The 14,084-nt window shown below is 40.3% G+C and overlaps 1 protein-coding gene across 1 annotated transcript in view; it reads left to right on the top strand.

Moving 5' to 3' along the window:
* HSD17B12 (hydroxysteroid 17-beta dehydrogenase 12) overlaps nucleotides 1-13,774 on the top strand; it is a 154,697-nt gene extending 140,923 nt beyond the window's left edge. The window contains exons 10-11 of the mRNA XM_014861237.2: nucleotides 8,594-8,743; nucleotides 8,976-13,774. Of these exons, the coding sequence (XP_014716723.1) occupies nucleotides 8,594-8,743; nucleotides 8,976-9,080 (255 nt within the window). The 3' untranslated portion in view covers nucleotides 9,081-13,774. The remainder of the gene's footprint in view (nucleotides 1-8,593; nucleotides 8,744-8,975) is intronic.
* Nucleotides 13,775-14,084: the final 310 nt, after the last annotated feature.

The following is a 14,084-nucleotide window of genomic DNA, read 5'->3' on the forward strand; positions in this document are numbered from 1 at the left end:
GCCTTCTCGTTGCTTTAAAAACTTTTTATTTGGAAATCACTTCAAATCTACAGAAAAGTTATAAGAATAGGAAGAGTACAAAGAAGAGCCCAGTACCTGTTCCTCAGATTCACTTACTGTGAACACTTTACTCCATTTGTTTTGTCTTTGGAAAGTAAGTTGCATACATTATGGTTCTTTGCCTCTAAACACTTTAGTGTGTATTTCTAAAGAATAAGGTTATTCACAGATATAGCCACAATAGTTACCAACTTTATTTTTTTATTTTATTTTATTTTTTCTTTGAGGAAGGTTAGCCCTGAGCTAACTACTGCCAGTCCTCCTCTTTTTGCAGAGGAAGCCTGGCCCTGAGCTAACATCCGTGCCCATCTTCCTCTACTTTATATGTGGGACGCCTACCACAGCATGACGTGCCGAGCGGTGCCATGGCCGCTCCCAGGATCTGAACTGGCGAACCCCAGGCCGCCGAAAAGCGGAATGTGTGAACTTAACCACTGTGCCACTGGGCCGGCCCCAGTTACCAACTTTAGAGTAAACTTTGATATAATATTTTTATCTAATCTACCATCTGTATTACAATTTTTGACCCCATAATATTCTTTGTAGCACTTTTTATCCTCCAGTAAAGAATTCAGTCTAGGGGGCTGGCCCTGTGGCCGAGTGGTTAAGTTCACGTGCTCTGCTGCAGGCGGCCCAGTGTTTCGTCAGTTCGAATCCTGGGCACGGACATGGCACTGCTCACCAAACCATGCAGAGGCAGCATCCCACCTTCCACAACTAGAAGGACCCACAAGGAAGAATATACAACTATGTACTGGGGGGCTTTGGGGAAAAAAAGGAAAAAAATAAAATCTTTAAAAAAAAAAAAAGAATTCAGTCTAGGACCAGGTATAATATAGTTATAATATTATTATATAGTCCTGTATAGAATTATAACTATAGTTATAATATAGTCCTGTCTGTTTAGTTTCCTTTAACCTGGAATGTATCTACAGCCTTTCTTTGTCTTTTTTCTTTCTTTCTTTCTGGTGAGGAAGATTGGCCCTAAGCTAACATCTGTTGCCAATCTTCCTCTTTTTGCTTGAGGAAGATCGTCCTTGAGCTAACATCTGTGCCAGTCTTCCTCTATTCTTTGTCTGTGAGATGCCACCACAGCATGGCTTGACAAGCGATGTATAGGTCCACGCCAGGGATCCGAACCTACGAACCCTGGGCCACTGAAGTGGGGCACACAAACTCAACCACTACACCACCAGGCCGGCCCCTTCTTTGTCTTTTATGACTCTGACGTTCTTGAAGAGCACGGTACTCCTCCCCGCTCTTTGTAATTGAACATTCCTCACTGGGGGTTTCTCTCATGCTTCCTCATGGTTACGTTCAGGTTACGCTTTCCTGGCCAAAATTACATACGTATGTTGTGTCCTTCTCGGGGCATCACATCCAGAGACGCACATCTGCCCCTCACTGGTGATGTGGACTTTGACCCTTCAGTCAAGGGGTTACCCAATTTCTCCTCTGTGTAGGCACTACTTTCTTCCTTGCACTAGTAAGCAACCTGCGGGGAGACACTTGAAGACCATGCAGATACCCTGCCCTCTCTCCCGGTTTCCTGTAGATTTAGCATCTGGGGACGAGTCTTCACAAGTCTGCCCTCTGAAGAGGTTTTTGACGGTAGAGAATTCGTGAAGCCGCGCCTGGATATTTAGCCATTTCAGAGCAAGAAGGCACAGCTTCCTCTGTCCGGGCTGTGGTTGACACAGACCGCATCTATCGCCGGCATGCTGAGGGGCAGCGAGGAAAGGGTGCTGAGCTTGGAGTCCGCAGACAAGGCCGAGTTCTGAGGCCCCCACTCAGTGGTCGTCTGACCTACAGAGAACAGCTTCATTACTTTGAGCCAGAGTCTCTCCTTCCGGCAGGCGGGGACAAATGATGTGGCAAAGATAAAACACTGGAAACTGTCAGATATTAGAACATAAGTGTGAAGAAGAGAGGAAAGAAACTTGGATTTATGGAATATCAACAATATGTCCCATGTCTTCCCCTTTTCTATTATATTCGAGGTGGATGTTAACATAGTCCCATCCTAGATTAGAAACTAAGACTCAAGAGGAGTCATGTGACTTGCCGAAGGTTAGTTCAGCTTCTCAGACTGCGAGTGTCTGGTCTCTGCCAGGTCTTGAGCGAGGCAGGGAGGAAACAGAGCTAAAGAAGACACAGTCCCTATCCTCAGGGCTCACACACACAACAGATACTGAGACACACCACAGTGACAACTAGAGGTGTATATCGTGGTCCCCATTTCTTCAGTCAGGAACTACTTAGAGGCTCCGTGATAGTCTGGCAATTGCGGAGACAATGGCAAAAAAGACCGATGGAGCCCTGCTGTGGTAGAATTTACGTTTAGTGGGAAGGAGACAGACAATAAACAAGTAAACAAATGAGTGAGATCCTTTTATACACAGGTAGGCGCTATGACGAAGCCAAAGCAGGCGCTGTGTTCAAGAAGGTGGGGAAGCGTAGGGAGTTTACCGGCCCGGGTCAATGACATGGTTTAGTAACGCTGAGGCTGCAGTGCCTGCCTGGTTCTCACGGAGCTGTTCCGTACAGTTTTCTTCCTCGGGGCTGGGAAGCCAGGCCTCTGCATGTGCTCCCAGCAAGGAGATCATTCGCTAACGGAAAGCACCCCGTCAAGTTTCGTTTCCCTGCCTCCTTCCCAGAGGAGAGGTGAGGGTGCAGGCAGAGACCACCCAAACCCAGAGAAGGCGGCTTGTCGGTTTCAGCTGGTCTCAGAATGAAGTGGATTTTCTCATTCTTAATGTGAGACTACAAAAGAATACTCCATTTCAATGTGAACTGCCCATAATGGAGAAATTCTTTGAGCCTCATTCTCTTAATTACTCCCTTCCAGTGCTTTGGTCCTCTTTGGTGGTGAGAGTTGGTGGTTTTGTTAATTCAGTTAAAAATGTGGTTTTTAATGAGAATAAGTTTAGAAAACAAATAGGACAAATTGAGACGAGGGAGAAAACAAAATTCAGGGGTTTTTTTAAGTGAAAGAAGCTATTCCTCTTTTATATTTTGTTCAAATATTTTACTGCTTAGAGTAATCATACAGATCTACTGGGCTTCAAAGAGCTAGAAAGCTAAATATTGAGAAATGGCTATCGGGATTGAAAACATAAGTTTCCATCCATTCTTCTTGTTAATTGCCAGTGACAATAAAAGAAGGTAATGGAGTGTGCCTTTAGTGCAAAGGAGTCTAAATAGAACTATAAAGTGATATAAAGATTCTCACAGGAAATATTCATGTCTGGTCTGCTACACCGACTCTGAGAAATGGCTTAAGAATCGTAAAATTAGGCCTGTTGGGATAATTGGGCTCAGATCCCTTCCAACTAGGTGAGTCTCCATTCTTGTCAATGATAATGTCTTTCTTTTCCTGGCCCTTTACGACAGTGTTGCACCACAAGAACTAAAAACTTGAGAAGTCTGTTAGTCCCTTCAAATCTGTGTCCAGAAAGAACTCAGATATCCAGGTGGTCACCTCAACAGTCATTCCCTATAGAAAATGGCATCTTACATCTCTCACAAGATAAAAAAATGCAGCCAAGGTTTTCTTTCCAAATTTATTCTGAAAAATGTAAATATCAGAAAATAATTGCTAATACATACCAGAGTTCAAATCCCACACTCTTTAACTGACAATATTGTATTTAATCCTTATAACAGTACAGTGAGGAAGATTCTGTATCCCCTAACTGCAGAGGAAGAAGCAAACGTCCAGTATTTTGCTCACTTGACCATTAGTCAGCGGTCAAGCTGGAATTTGAATCCAAGTCTGTCTGATTTCAAAGCTGATGTATTTTTCCCCTATACCCGGATGTATTTTTTCCCCTCTCATACCCCAAATTCAAACCATCAGGAAATCCTACTGGCTTTAGTTTATCCTTTAAATGTATCCACTATCTGACCACTTCTCAGGACCACCAGGCTCCCGCTGTAATCTGAGCCACCATGATCTCTGGCCCTGCTATTTTGTAGTGTCTCTTATCTGGCCTCCTGACTCCCATCCTTGCCTGTAGCCCCACAGTCAGCTCCTAGTGGTCAGAGTGATCTCTTGAAAGCAAAGTCCCGGTATTTCACTCCTCTGCTGAAAAATTCTCTGGTGGCTTTTCATCTCTTTGGGAGTAAAATCAGGAGTTCTTATGACCCACCAGGTTCTGATTTCAAAGGTTCCACAATTATCTCACACCCCTGCTATTTCTCTGGCCTCCTTGCAGTTCCTCAAACACTCTGAGCACACTTCCACCTCAGGGCCTTTGCACTTGCTGTTTTTTCAGTCTAAAAGGCTCTTTACCCAGATATCCTTGTGGCTAGCTGTCTCCCTTCATTCACCTCTTTGCTTGTATGTTACCACATCAGAGACGCTTTCTTGACCATCTGCAGGCCCAGCCTCCATCACTTCTGTCCTTGACTCCAGTCTATTTTTCTTCTTCCTTTTTATCATCATTTGCCAATATTGTATACATTTTTTACTATTTGTTTTTAGTCTGTGTGCACCTTCCCCCCCCCCCCCACACACACACACACTAAAATCTAAGCTCTCTAAGACTGGGGACTCTCATTTTGTTCACAGTTGTATTCCCAGTGCCTAAAACAGTGTTCCAGTAGGTGCTTGAAACATTGGTTGTTAAATAAATACTTTTTGTGAGATTACACTGTTTTTCCTTTCATTCCTTGAATGTTAACCTACAAATTCCACATATTTGGAGCGAGGTCATTTGTAGGATTATCAGCCAGCCAGTGCTTATCAAGGATTTTCTCTGTGCAGCGCACCATATTTTAACTCCTTCATTTTGGGCTTAAGTGCTAAGGTTTATACCTAATGTTACTATGGAGCCTTTGCTCATCGCCATGTAATTAGGGATCTCTGTATCATCAGAATGATTCCTTTTCCTAACATTTTCTAGAAAGTCCGAGAATTTCTACCAATGAGATAATCAAGGCCCCTTTTGTGGAAAAGCTCATCTCGTGGTCTGCAGGTAAAATCATACAAACTCCAAGACCAGGATCTGTGTGTATAACGATTCCGATTTTCTAGAGGATATCAGACCCGAAATGGAAGATGAGTACACGGATTTAACAAAGAACAGTTTCCCTAAAATGCCTCATAGGAGCTGCAGCCTCTGCCTTAGGAATGTGTGCCGGCCACACTGGTGAATTTCAGGCTCCTAAAAGGCAGATCAGGCACCATATTGTGCAAACAGACTGGAGCCTGGTGTCCTCTGGACCCACGTTTTCCAAAGCATAGGTGTGAACTGTTCAGGTCATTTTTAAATTTGAGAAGGTGTGTTAGTGCGCAGATGACCACGTGAAAGATGCTCTCCCACAGGAAGTTACAGGCTCAGTGTCTGATTCTTGAACACCCACTGTCCCACGCTGGGCCTCCCTCTTTCTACTGCTCCGTGCCAGTAAGCTGGAGCAGCCTGCCTCTTCTGATCCAGGCCCCCTAACTCGTTCTGTGAAGAGCAGATACCTGGGCAAGCTGCTCCAGGGGGGTGGGAAAAAAGACACCCAGCTGTCTCCAGGAAACTTTCTTTTTTAATAGGCTGAGCAAGGACAAGATATCAACAGCTTTGCTGTGTGTCTTAGTTAATTATTTTCATTTTGGGATTCTAAATTTGAAGACCAGGACACTTGCCCATATCTGTAGCTGTCAAGGTCCAGTTTGTTTCAAGCTGGCAATGTTTATAATAGCAAATCATTGAGCTTAAGCAACTTTTAAAATTTGTTTTGCCCAAAATTCTACCTATAAAACTGAGTATCTTCTTGACCTGTTTAGTGTTTTCCTAAGTAAGCAGGAAAAATGGATTGTTTACTGGGTTTTTGTTTAACTCTTTAAGGATGTACCTAGATGACATTTTGACATAGAAGATATTTCTTTACTTTTATGTAACTTGAAATATTCCTGTTTTAATTCTTGGCAAGTAGCTAGACCTATACGTGTGCCTTTATTTAGATAGATGGTCTTGGTTAAGCTTCACAATATCTAGAATTTTGGTTTAAATGCTCACATTACATTGTCAGCTTCCTGGTGTGATTAATTTTCTGGACTGCAGCAATGGAAAGAGATCCCAATGCTGTCCTTCAGTGCTGTCCACAATGAAGTGTTCTGTTGCTAATCCATTCAGTAGATCTTCCTTGCACCCCTACTGTGTGCTAGGTAACTCTTCTAAGCATCGGCAGTACAGTGGTGAAGAAGACCATTTCTGCACGGAGCTTATGTTCTAGAAATCGGTACTGGCCAGTGAGTGCGTTTAGTTCTCTGTGCTGTTCAGCCAGCCGCCTCCCTCTGTGTCACACATTTCCGGTATCTGAACCATTCTGAACTACTTGAAGTTACTGAGCACATCATGCCCTCTTATGTCTCCCTTTCTTTGCGCCTGCTGCTCCCATTACCCAGAATGTTCTTGCCTTCTTTGTTTACCTGGCAAACTCCTCCACTTTATTTAAGACTTAGCTCAAAAGTTATTTCATCTCTGAATGCTTTCCATCCTCTCTTAGGCCACGTTAACCACCTTGCTTTTAAACTATTGTCAAAATGAATAAATACTCTTTCCAGAATAGAGTTAACATTTCTTAGTTGGAAAGATATACCTCAACTTGGAATTCCTGGGTATGCGCCTCTTGTCTCCACCTGCAGAGCCAGCAGGTTCTCTAGACGAACTGCACGGTTCAGCTGAAGATGCGTTAGCGTGTGGTACCCTCAAGTGGTCCAGCCCGGCACTGCGACTCAATTCTTCCACAAGAGCGAAATAGTCCAGTTTATGTCATAAATACATATACATATATTGAGGGAGGGAGGATTCTAATGTAATTATGTAACTGGAAGTTAAAATGACCAGACCATCTTTATCTTGAGAAGCTCAAAACTGTACAGTACCCTGAGCAGGCTCGTGCTGTATGTGTGGGGATGGTTTTTTAATCTTCACTGTTTTGTAACCAGGAGCCCTGAGGCACCGAGATGTGACAGGGTTTGCTTATGTTCCTTCCTTACATGAGCGGAGAATATGCACATACTCTCTCTCTCGCTTTGTGTGCTACTTGGCTTGGCGAGGAGATTTTTCTTTCCTTACCCGTTGTTGGAGCCTCATTGAGTTCTGCATTTCATCCTGTATGTTAGTCTGAGATCTCTTTGGCTTGTGCTCTCATCCACTGTATCCTTGCAGCAACACAGTTTTAAAATTAAAGACCTTTTTGACAAAATATTTTTGCTCATTAAGTGAGGGATAAGTATATAGTGATAATTCCAATAAACAAATTCTCAAAAACCAACAGTCACCTAATCAAAGTTGGCCCAGGTATTGAGGTACTTTGGGGATGTTAGTTTCCTTAGTGTGGGTTTGCGGCTGCAGGGACTAAAAAAGAGAAAGGTGGAGAGTGACAGTAGTGAGGTTGGGTTCTTGGTTCTTAACAGGTAGGCTGAAGTTTAGCTCACCTGTTAAGGAGGGTGGGTTGTATTCCTTGACTCATACTTGGGAATGGCAAAAATACAAAACAAAACCAAAGAAACATGAAGACGCTCCTTCCAGCTCTCAGCAGGACAGAAATCCACAGTCCAAAACATCTCAATTTTATTTCTACCTCCAGCAATGAAGTTTTTGATTTTGACCCCCATGTGTTGGAACATATCTTCTTCTTTAATAGAAGTGTCATTGTAGTTAACACCTGTCCTTTCACACATGTGAGAGAGTACATTCACTCTTTGGTGAACAACCATGGCCAAGTTATTTCTAACTATAGAAGGCACGTCTTATATCAGGACTCAGGATTCCTTGTAATAGGGTTTCCTTATATTCCGTGTTGAATCACATCCAAAATGTAGCAAGCAGAAGCAACAGAGAACCTAAAACACAGGTTGAGGTCCTCTAAGATGTAGTGTCCAGATTCGTCATCCCACACCAGTCCTGTCAAGTGTGTCTTAGTTACCCAACCAGTTTCCACATAGTTATACTGTCTCCCCCCGCACAAGGAAAAAAAGGGAGTGGCCCTATCTTATCAATAGCAAAGTTTATAAAAACTCAGAAGCAGGATAGTAAGAAACTAGGAGAGAAAAGTAGTAGCCCAAAGCTGAGAAAGTCACATGTTCATTTTAGAGGGACCGAAGCTGCTAGAACAATCTTAATTAACCACAAATTATGGAGAAAATTAGTATCATCCCTTTAGGAGGATAAAATGTCAAAAATTTCCTATTTGGTGTTGTATAACAATGTTCAGTTTAGAAAGAGTATTCTCTCCTGAATCTCTGCTCTCTACATTTAAGCTTTCTTTTTAAAGATTCAAAAAGGTATATTTCTGCTTATTTTTAATACTTTCTCTGGTCTCAAGTTCTGTTTATTGATAGATTGGTTTAGTACAATTTGTTTGATGCTTTCATGTGTTCTGTTAAGCTGGCTTTAGATAACTACTTCTCTTTCTCTAAAGGTAGAAACTTTAGATGTCATCAGAATGTTTCTGCCGCTAAGAGCAGTCAAGCATTCTGAGTTTGTGGCCTTCCTAATCAATGGCATATTTTGGGGGGGGTGTTGCCTTCTAGAGTGTTCTGCCATACTTTATCGCTACGAAACTATCGAAAATCCGAAGGCCGACTTTGGATAAGCCCTCTCCAGAGACGTTTGTGAAGTCTGCAATTAAAACGGTCGGCTTGCAGTCCCGAACCACCGGGTACCCGATCCATTCTCTCGTGGTACGTAGATTTTCAAGTCCCAAGTCAGCACTTTGGCTTGGGGTTTTCTTTCCCATTGAATGACAAAATAGTATGTGATATGAGCATATATTCATTGTCTAGACTCTACACCCAAGAACTTTAAAAGCTACCTGTAAATAAAACAACAGTGCGGTCAGACGTAAGATCATATGTTCTAATTTAGCTCAGATGGTAGGCTGTAATTACATTATGTCCCTATTTCTTTCCCTAGAGCTCAATAATGTCCATGCTGCCTTCTTGGATGAGTTTGAAAATTTCCATGAATTACAGCAAGGCCACGCGGGCTCGCTATCTGAAGAAAAACAAGAAGAACTAAGCATTGATGACGCCATTGGCCACATGCTCCAGCCTATGCATGTTCACTGCAAGGCACCCACCCATCTCCAAGATCTTCAGTTGTCCTTTTAACAGTTACTGATAAAGCTAAATATTATCCTCATTGGGAGGAAAGCAGAAATTGCTTTCAGGAGCTCTTGACATCCATTCTGGATACCACCAGGAGTTATTCTGAAGTTTAATATAAATGCTCATATCAAATGGATATAGAACTAATGTTAGTAAAAATAGCATAGTGGGAAGGAACATGGTCACAGCAAATCACACGATGAGAGAGTCAGACATAATGCTCACCAGTTTCATCTGGCCCAGAACGCCAGTGACAATTATTCTTGTATTTTCTCCAAAATATACTTTAGAAAGTAACGGCCAGCTACTCTTTTTTGTTTGAATGCTTCGAGGGAGTGGAGATTGATTCACTTACGGGAGGACACACTGCAGTTTGCACAGTTCTCTGGAAGGTTTTCGAAAAGGATGTCCTGGCTTGTACATTTATATGGCGCTTTTCTTTCTCAGAGGTAGCTAGTGGAGTAAAGCTAATTATGAAATATGGAGTTATTTTTGACGCATGAAGCCCACTAAGATATGCTTTCCTCTAATACATTTTTCTTCTCAGTTGAAATGTATGTAAGTACTGAAAGCTATATAGTATGATTTATGAAGGTAAACTGGCCAAAATGTACATTGAGATGGGCAGCCACCTATGGTGCCACTAAAACCCTGACCTAGGAGAGTGGCCTGCTTGGACCCCAGCTTTGTTTGTTTCTGCCCTGCACCCTACTGCTCAGTGTGGGACGATAGGCTGCTCCTAGAACAGTAATGATATCAGAGAAGCAGCATCATACTTTTAAATCAATACTCTCTACATACTGATATAATTAGTTTTAATAAAAGATGATATAACCATGGTGTTGATTGAAAATATGTTCCTTTGGTGCTTGAAATTAAGACCATTTTTATACTAGCTTAATATAAATTAGGGCTTACTTTTATCCTGCTACATAACTTATTTTGAGAAATCGCCAAGAAATAATTCAATATTGTGAAACAGGCCACACAGAAGGCAGGCCATCACTTAGGCTGCGGTTCCTAAGCTCTGAGTTGTAAGCACCAGTAAATTTGCAAAAGAATTTTTAATTGGGCTGTTTAAGTGTTTCTAGCTTTTAATTTTGCCAGTGAAGGACATAAAACAAAAACAGAAAAACCCAAATTACCATCTGCCAGTAGCATCATTATATAAAAGGAAAGACATTTAGCACCCAAAGAGTAGGAGGAACAGAATCTCAGAATAAGGAATAGTCATTTAAATGGAATAAATTTAGCTTTCTGAAAAACACATTGCCTTTTTCTCTCTCTCGTTTTGTGGTAAAAATGGTGAAACCACAGTGCCCTGGGCGATTCTTTATTTACCTTCACGCATCGGGTAGTTGACTGTTTCGGTGGACAGTCGGGAGAGCTGGGGAGGGACTGGCTTACAAGTATTCAAAATACTTTCCCCTTTATCCCTTAGAAAACAGTTGTCTTCTGGCTAGGAAACCCCTCAGCCGTCTCAAATCTCAGCTATGGCTCTGACTGCTTCAGCTTAGCAAGTATCTTCTAGTATTCGACACTCAAGGTTGAAGGTGACGACATGAAAATCTGTTTCCAGGCACATGAAAGAAAAATTGTACTAAAAAAAACAATGTTCTCAAAACTCTCAAAGTAGGGAAGCGTAATTTTTAGACTTAACTTTATATTAACTTGATTGTATAGTCTGGTGTGTGCTAGATAAGCGTTGAACCCAAAAAGACTAAGAGATGGTATTGATTATTCATATAGAATCAGCTCAGTCATGACATAGAAAGCAGATCTTAATTCATTGTTCTTTCATTGTCCTTTCAGTGAAATAGCATGAGGGGAACAGCAGAGGAATCGTCCTGCACACATAATGTGTGCCACTCTGATTTGTCCTTGTGTCAGTCCCACATGCACTGGGAATAAATAAATGCTAAAGACGGTATTATTGTTCTCTATTTCCTGGAATGTGGTCCTGTCCTGAAGAGATGAATTCTGAGTTATTTGATATTTCTTGCGTTGAAATATAGTAACATTGAACTTTATATGGAGTGATCTTCAGTGCTGACTCCAATACAAATGGTGCCGATTCGTGTGGAAGAGATTAACTGTGATAAGAACACCTTATGAGAATGAAATGAGCTTACCTGGTACTATAATTTCTTAGGTGTTTGACACCAAAAATTACCTGAGGTTTAGGTGCTTGGATTCTGTTACTTTGCTCCGTAGTTTCCCAGTGTCAGAACAGATTATCAAAGCTTGATATTTAATATGTTGGAAACTAATTTTAAAACATTTTAAGGACTCACTACTTTGTGACATACAAATATTTTTACATTAGCATATTTATGTCACTCATCTCATGATGCAAAACATACAAATACGGACGGAATTTAAATTCCCTCATGGGAAAGGAATTCTTCTTGCTATTGAGATTTACATGGAGACATCTAGAAATGGAACCTTGTGTCTAGCATGGACACAACATAGTAGATGAAAAATTTCAATGTGATGAACAGCCTGTTACAACTTGGTCCACTCTCCTTTTACGTGTGTCATTGAAAAGTAAGCAAAATGGGTACAACAAACGGTAATCCTAAAAGGATATAAGGCAAGCTTGTCTTCCTTGTTACAGAAGTTTCTAGACGTAATGTTGTGTGCATTTATTGAGTGCCAGCCATGTGTATTTACTCTTCTGCGTGCTGGAGAAACTACAGTGAATGAAGCAGAGAAAAATTCTTGCCCTAGTCTGCTTACCTTTGAGCTGGGGGCAGGGAGGGAGCAAAAGAGGGAGACAGATAATAAACAAAAGGAAGAATAATGTAAGTGCTATGTGCTATGGGAAAAAATGAAGCAAGTTGAAGAGGATGGGGAATGAGTGGGAGGCTTGTGACTTGAAATAAGATACTCATGGTAGGCCTTAGTGAGAGAACCTTTCCGCTGCCTGGGGGAGGGCCCAAGGAGAGAGCATACCTGGTGTGTTCCAGGAACAGCTAGGAGGACATCCATATTGAAGTCTGTACTAGGTGATGTATTTCCTGAAGATTTCAGAGATCTTGCTTTAGTTTAGTTTTTTTTTATGCCTTTCTAGTATTAAATCATCTTGACATTCTTGCTCATACTTCCCTAGCTTTATACACTCCTGAATCAGTTTACTGGTATTTTATTTGGAGTTTTTGTGTCTGTATTTAGGAAATTGGCTTGCAATCTTTCTTTCTCATACTTGTCTAGTTTTCATATCAAGATTATAATAACCTCATTAAATGAGCTGGAGCATGTTGCCTGTTTTACTATTCTCTGGAAGGATCTTTAAAAGATTGGAACAGTCTTCCTTGAAAATTTGTAAAACCATCTGGCCCTAAGATTGATTTGTGGGAAGATTTTTACTACTGATTATGTTGCTTTAATGGTAATATGACTATGCAGGGTTTCTATTTTTCTTAAGTCAAATTTGAAAAAAAGTTTTTTCTAAGCATTTACTAATTTTTTCCCAAACTTATTAGCATAAAGTAACTCAATTTTTTAAACCTCTGCTGAATATATACTTAATTTCCTTTCCAAATATTGTTTGTGTCTTCTCACTTTCTTTTCTTTGACCATTTTGCTGGAAGTTTGTCTCTTTTATTAGTTTTTTTAAAGGACCAACTTTTGGCTTTGTTAATCTTCTCTGCCCTTTTCTTTTTATGTTCTGCTTTCTGGGGGTTTATTGTTATTTTTCTTATTTCCTGAATTGGACATTTAACTCATTCATGTTCAGTATTTTTCTTTGACATCTAAGGCTCTAAGTTTCATTAACTTTTGCTGCATCCCACAATTTGTGTGTGCCTGTGTACACATGTATTTTAAAAAGTGGTGATATGTAAAAATTTACCTTATGATTTCTTTGATGTATGAATTATTTAGAAATATATTTTTTGAAACACAAAGTTAAGTTTTAAAAAGCACAAGTTCAGGTTTTTATAAATGCATTTCCTTTAAAAAAACTTGTATTAGTGTCACCATTAATAAGACAGTTTTACATTATGTGCATTCTGGTATTATGGGCTGAAGATAGAACATTACTTATGTGATATTCCTGCTAAAAATGTATAACCTGAACCTAATCAAGAAGAAATATGAGAAAAACCTAAAACCTAAATTGAGGAGTATTCTGCAAAATAACCAGCCTATACTTGTCAAATATTCCCGATTAAAGAAGACTAAAGAAATGTGACAAGTAAACGTAACACGTGATTGTGGATTGAATCCTGGTTGAGGAAAAAAAAAATTTTCTATAAAGGACATATTTGAGACAGTGCAATTGAGTGAGGCTGTAGATTAGATGATAGCATTATCAGTGTTAATTTCCTGAGTTTGATCATCATACTGTGGTTACTTAAGAAAAAGTCCTTGTTTAGGAAATGCACACTAGAGTATTTAGGGATAATGGGACATTATATATGCAAGTTAATCTCAAAAAGTTCAGAAAAAAATTATGTATACAGAAAATGATACAGCAAATGTGATGAAATGTTAACATTTGCGGAATCCAGGTGAACGGTATGTGGCAATTCTTTGTCCTGTTTTTACAAATTTCCTGTAAATCTTAAATTATTTCAAAATAAAAAAGTTTAAAAAATCTTTTGTTATTGAATTCTAAATAATTACTTTGTGGTCAGAGAACATGTGAGTATGATGAAGTTTGGGCAAGTTATCATCTTTCTGTGCCTCAGTTTTTGCCATTTGAAAATGAGAAGAATAGCACCTACCTCAGAGATTGTTGTGAGCAAAAACTGCCATTTTTAAAGTGCTCAGGATCTAGCCTGGCATAAAGTAAATATATATATAAATGTTGTAGGGGGCTGAATAATGGCCCCCAAAGGTATCAGGTCCTAATCTCCGTACCTTGTGAATGTTACCTTATGTGGAAAAAGCGTCTTTGCAGATGTGA

Source organism: Equus asinus, chromosome 17 (assembly GCF_041296235.1).
Source record: "Equus asinus isolate D_3611 breed Donkey chromosome 17, EquAss-T2T_v2, whole genome shotgun sequence".
NCBI classification, from domain to species: Eukaryota; Metazoa; Chordata; class Mammalia; order Perissodactyla; family Equidae; genus Equus; species Equus asinus.